Below are 6,211 nucleotides of genomic sequence, written 5' to 3' on the forward strand. Positions count from 1 at the left end.
GGAATCGGTGTGTCCCTGGGAGAGCGCAGGCCCTGGGCACCCCGAAGCTGGCGGCCGACCTCTGAGCAATGGAGGAAACCAAGCGATGCAGGTGTGTCCACAGGCAGGTCTCAAGTCCGAGGTGAAGGAGGCACCTTCTGCCAAGGCAGACATCTGTCCCTGGGAGGTAAATGAGAGGCCAGCAGAGGACTGGACACCGGGACAGGCACCAAAAGAGGAATCTCAAAAGGACAAGGGAAAAATGGCTGGGAAATCAGGAATCCAAGGTGCCCCGGCTTGGGGAAAGCCTGAGGGGCAGATCCAAAAGCTGGAAGCAGTCTGTCCCTGGGAGAGTGTAGACGCTGGCAGCATCCCTCCCCCACCAGGTCCTCGAGACACAGAGGGACCTCGGGCCACAGTGCAGATGTTGGACAGTGTGGGACACAAAGCTGCTGAGGTCTGCCCGTGGGCCATGGAGGAAATGCCTGCGGAGAGGGCAAACATCTGTCCCTGGGAGGTCGCTGCGGGAGCAGGGGAGGACAGGGCTTTGGGAGTTGAGGCCGGTAGGAAATCTCCAAACAACACGGGAAAGACGTGTGTGGATCCCGGACCCAGGGAGATAGCTGGGACTGCTCTGAAGAAGCCAGAGAGACCAGCCCTGGGGCGGGAGGTGGCCTGTCCCTGGGAGAGCTTGGGCTCAGGGGGCTCCTCTGAGCACTCAGATGCCCTGGACACTGACAGAACGGGAGCTGGGTTCCGGGAACAGGACCATGTGGGGAACTGGCCAGCTGAGGTGTGTCCTTGGGAAGCAGAGGAAGCTCCGACCTGTGAAAAAGCCAAGATCTGTCCCTGGGAGGTGACTGAACTTACTACTGGGAAAGGACTGGAACGCCAGGTGGCAAGGGAATCAGCAGGGCAGATGGCAAAAACGCTAGAAAATGGGAGACTCGCCTCCCTGGGAGAAGACATATCAAAATGGGAGGCAAAACTGAGTCAAAAGCAAGATGCTGTTTGTCCCTGGGAGAACAATGACTTGGGACATTCTGCTCAGGCCCCCCAGGCCTTACACGTGTCCAGCAGCATGAGCAGCCAACTGGCAGGGGGGCACCCTTTGGAAGTGTGTCCCTGGGAGAGCGCAGGCCCTGTGCACCCTAAAGCTGGTGGTGATGAAGCCACAGAGGAGAGGGGCCTGAGACAAGACCCATCAGAACCTGTAACCCAAGAAAAAGCTCCCGCTCTGCAAGAATTTGCTACTAAAGATGGAGGAGAAACAAGCTTTGAGTTACAGTCTGTCTGTCCGTGGGACAGCCCGGCCCCAGCAGGATCTTCCTCTGACCCAGGTAGGCGGCACCCCAGCCAAGCTAGCACCAGCTCCCAGAGACTGGGCAGCATTGGGGACAGGGTGGCTGAGGTGTGCCCATGGGATGCTCCTGACTCGGATATCTACAGACATGAAAGTAGTGCCAAGGCTGAGATCTGTCCCTGGGAGGTGCCTCAGACAGTTCCTGAGAAAAGGGTGTCTCCAGAAGGCAAAGGGAGAGCCCTAGAAAAACCAGAGTTCAAAGGTGTGGCAGTTCAGAGGAGGCCAGAGACATCAGACGTTCGGGAGCAGGAACCTGTGTGTCCCTGGGAGAGTCAAGGCTGTGGGGCGCCGTCTCCACACCCAGCCCCACGCACTTCTGAGAGGAGCAGAGGCAGCTCTGAGGCAGCCAGCAGCGTGGGGGCCAGGGTGGCAGAAGTATGTCCGTGGGAAGTGGAAGAGGTGCCCTCAGTCAAGAAGGCAGAGATCTGCCCGTGGGAGGTAAGTGAAAGGGCCGCTGAGGAAGGGGCATCAGAACAGCAGGTGGACGGAGACCCACAGGGACAGGCAGAGACGCTCCTTCAGAAGGCAGGATCTGGGGGGGCTGAAGAAAGTCTCTCAAAAGTGACAGCACAGCTCAGCAGAGAGCAGGAGCCAGCCTGCCCCTGGGCAGGCACAGGCTCAGAGGGGCCCTCTCCACAGTCAGACGTGCTGGACCCTGACCAACTCCAAGGCAGGCCCCACGGAGCGAGCAGTGCGGGGAGCTGGACTGCAGAGCAGTGTCAGTGGGAAGTCACAGATCCAGAAGGAAAGAAAATAAAGGGCACCATGGCAGACATCTGTCCTGGAGACCCACCGAAGGAATCTGGCTTCCTGGCTTTAACAGCAACTCGGACAAAACTTTTCCCTGCAGTCCCTGAGAAACCAACATGCCTTTCAGTCCTTGGGCCTCTGGATGGCTTCCTTCCACAAAGTAAAAGCTCCCACCCCAAGGAGAGCAAGCCAGCAGGGACTTTTATTCTGGAAAGTGTGCAAGAACAAGGACCTTCAGGGCTTGGGCCAAGGACCAGCTTAGCCCCAGAGCCAAGTCTCCAAGAAGCTGCAGCTCAGAAGTCTTCCTTCTTCACTGAAGACCAAGACCAAGTGGTTTCTGAAGCTCCAAATGAAGAACTCACCCCTCCAGTCTATCCGTGGGACTGGGATTAACAGATGAGGTCAAACAGAGCTGGCTCTCAGAGCCAAAGTCCTTTCCAACCCCTGGTGTTGCCCAAGAGCTGAATCAGACACCTGGTCACTTCCCTCCCCGACGAAGACCAGCAGTCAGCTTACTCCAGACTCTTCAGGAAAGGTTCAGGTTGGACCCCAGTGGAAGGTCCCACCTTCTCAACTTCTAAAACTTTTCTTCCTACTTGAGGAAACAAAGGCTGGACCCTCTGCTTCTCAGCAATCTTCACATCCACCAAGAGTCCTTGACACAAGACATCTGAGTCTGGGGACGCACCTGCGAAGCTGTGTTGGCAATGTAGGACAGTCAGCTGTGCCAGCCTGTGTTTACTCACAGGGAGGCTCGATTCTTCTCTGAGGTCTACAAAGGGCCATTTTTTGAGAAGAAACTAAATGACATGCTGCACTGGCAAGACAGGGACCGTGGCCCCTGGAAGGCTTTGAAGGCTATCTTAGTTTACACAATCACTTAATTCAAGGCCAGCAGGTGGTATGGTAGAGGCACTGGACCCCCACGTGGCTGAATGTGATTTGAGTCCTAGACCTGGTGGCTTGAAAATCACGCTGGGCTTGTGTGTGTGGATGCCCAAAATCCCAGGAGAAAGGGTTGTGATATGACCACCCCCCCTGCGGGATGATTTCTCACTTTTCCTCTCACTGTCTCTCCCTCTGGCAAGTGCACACACCCATGACAAAAATCTTAAACAACAAAAAAGGACCAGCAGATGTCATGGACTCCCATGTGGTCAACCAGGGTTGAGTCCCAGACTGAGGTGCATGTGCGTGCGTGCCCAAAATCCCAAGAGGAGAGTGGAGGAGAAGGGATTGCAGTGTGGCCATCCCCCCGGGGGGTGATTTCTCGCTTTCTGTCTCTCTCACTCTCTCTCCAGTGAGTGCACGCACCTATAGCAAAAATCTCTCTTGAAAAAAGAAAAAGTCACGTAAGAAAGATAAATTGGGGGAAAAAACTACAATGGCTGAAAATAAATGTCTGAAATGCCTTATAGACCATGTCATTTTGACCTTCCTTAATGTAATTTTTTAGAATGATTAATTTATTATTATTACTATTATTATTTAATTCACCAGAGAGACAGAGAGAGAGGGAAAGTGAGAAACCAAGCCACCAGGTCCAGGATTCAAGCTGTGGTCAGCCGTGTGGGAGTCCAGTGCCCCAACCACCATGCCACCTCCTGGCCCGTCATTTTCACTTTGACCTCCTATTTCTGCTTTATTGCTTCTTACACCTGCTCTGCTGGGCTGCCGAGGTAGAGGCAGTCGGGTACTCTGAACCCCTATCATCTGGCATCCAAAGCAACATTAGTGAGAGAACACAAAGAAAAGCAACTGCTCCAGGTCTTCCCCCACCGCTCAAGGTGGGGTTCTCCCTTGCAGACACCCTCCGTGTGCGACTTGCTAGCTTTCTAAGGCAATCTCCCTCTCTTCCTGACCCAGCTCTTGCCAGTCTCCAGAGCTCATCTCACTGGCTCATTTTCCTCCTAGCCTTTCAGCGCTGTTGTCAACAGAGCCTGTCTCTTTTGCCAATGCAACTGGAGCCAAGGCGAGTCTCTGGTTCAGATGGGAGACCCACTCCGAATCACTGTTCAGTAACCAGAGGCCACACCAGTCACTTCCCAGAAGAGCCCGAGAAAGAAAGGAGGTCCTGTTTACAGCAAGCATTCTAACTGCTTCTGCCCTCAAAAGACGGAGTGCTACAGGGCAGGTTAGCAGCCTGAGCGCCAGGAAGAGGGCCTCTGGACACACAAAGCCTTCTTTCTTAGGGAGCTCTTCTCAACAGGCCATTCAGCCTACCCTTGCTAAGCGGTACTAAATAACAGGCCTCTGGGCTTAGATGATACTACCAGAGGGAAAAGAGGAAGGAGAAACACATACGAAGTCCAGGATTGGCAGAGAAACAGGCAGGCTGACTGTGGCAGAGAGGGCAGGGGCATTAAAGATGGCAGTAAGCCCCACCCTCCAACAAACAGATACCAATGTCACGTGGAGAAAGGGACTAAGCAAAACCAAGTACTTAAAAGGGGGAAAAAATGAGTCTGCACTGCTCTGATCAGTTACAGGATTTCACAGAAAAAGGAGTGAACTGCTCCATTTCTAAAAGGCAGCAGGGGAATGGAGTAAGCTCCCCTCCTCTGGGGAACAGGGGTCCTCCCTCCCATACTGAGGCCCTCTCACTTTTCTGGAGCCCTTGTCCTGGGTTTTCAGAGCAGTAATGGAAGGGTGCTGCTCCAGGCTCTGGCTAGTTACCCAACAGCCTCTGAGCCCGTGCAGTTTAACCTGGCAAGTGCACACAACCATGGCAAAAATCTTAAAAAAATGTCTGGTCTACTTGGTAAGTCTCCCCCACAACCACTCGTGATATAAACCGTGGAGGGAAATAAAGAATGTGTTTTCTTTACCACCGCAGTTGGCTCTAGCTTATTCGTAATGGTGATTTTCTTTTCCAACCATTTTTTAAAAAGAATTATTTTCAGGGACCAGCAGGTGACGTGGTGGTGGTGGTTGTTAAGATGCTGGACACTCACATGGCTGACTACGGTTTGAGTCCTGGACCTGGTGGCTTGCTTTCTTGCTTTCCATCTGTCTCTCTCTTTCTCTCTCTGTATCTCTCTCTGGTCAAATTAAAATAAGTTAATGAATAAATAAAACTAAAGAATTCTTTTAATAAAAAGAATTCTTTAGTTTTATTTATTCATTTTAATTTGACCAGAGAAGGACAGAGAGAGAGAGAAAGCAAGCAAGCCACCAGGTCTGGGACTCATACCACGGTCATCCAGTGTCCTTAACCATGCCACCTGCCGTAACCATTTTAAAACAGGAGTAGTAGGGACCAGCAGATGATGTAATGGTTACGACGCTAGACGCCCACGAAGTTGACCTTGGCTCGCATACCGGACCTGGTGGTTTAAAATTCATGGTGCTGCATGTGTGCGCGTACCTAAGATCCCCAGAGAATGGAGAAAGGCTTGCACTCTGGGGGGGATTTCTCACTTTGTCTCTCTCTGGTGAACACATGTGCCGTATAGCAAAAGTCTCTCAAAAATAACTAAATAAATAAAACAAAAAACTAAAAAACCAGTCGTAGATAGTTAAGGACAGAACATCTGCTTCAAAGATCAAGAAAAGAAGTGTAGCCTTCTGCATTCTGGGTGGTCTGACTAATTCTCCCCCGGTGCCCAGGTCTGTGGTGGACACTACTGGTGGCCACCGCCTGGCCCGTTCTGGCCAAACCTTCACATCTGGGACCTTTCCTTCATCTGGACTTGATCCCATGGGGAAATGAAAATCACTTACTGACTCCGAGGTGGCAGCTATTGCTTAGCTGTTCTTTAGGATTATATAGAGACCCCAGACCGAGGGGAGTGGGATGAAGCAGCTTATTTGAAACACTATTTTACAGGCTCGGAGAGATCGATGTGTCCTCAGCCCACTCGATGTGCTGTTCGATTCTGTGCTTCCCCACCCTGCCAGGATTATCCCCTTCCCCACATACTCCCCAGCTGTGGATCCTGCTCAAAGCACTTCCCTTCTCGCTCTGCCTTAATCCAGGGCTCAGGCAAATAGGATGTGACCAAACCTCTCTTGGGCAGTAATGCTGCAAACCGATGTGCACTTTAAGCCAAAAGGGTTGAGACTAAGTGGCTGCTTTGGATTAACCAGCCAGTGCTGTCCCTTCTACGTGTAGGCATC

At 52.3% G+C, this 6,211-nt stretch overlaps 1 protein-coding gene across 1 annotated transcript in view; it reads left to right on the plus strand.

Annotated features, from left to right (window-relative positions):
• Positions 1–3,004, plus strand: part of GPR179 (G protein-coupled receptor 179) — an 18,475-nt gene extending 15,471 nt beyond the window's left edge. The window contains 1 exon segment of the mRNA XM_027767320.1: positions 1–3,004. This exon segment is cut by the window's left edge and continues 12 nt beyond it. Within this exon segment, the coding sequence (XP_027623121.1) occupies positions 1–2,485 (2,485 nt within the window). The 3' untranslated portion in view covers positions 2,486–3,004.
• Positions 3,005–6,211: the final 3,207 nt, after the last annotated feature.

Source organism: Tupaia chinensis, unplaced genomic scaffold (assembly GCF_000334495.1).
Source record: "Tupaia chinensis unplaced genomic scaffold, TupChi_1.0 Scaffold144171_1, whole genome shotgun sequence".
Classification (NCBI taxonomy): Eukaryota; Metazoa; Chordata; class Mammalia; order Scandentia; family Tupaiidae; genus Tupaia; species Tupaia belangeri.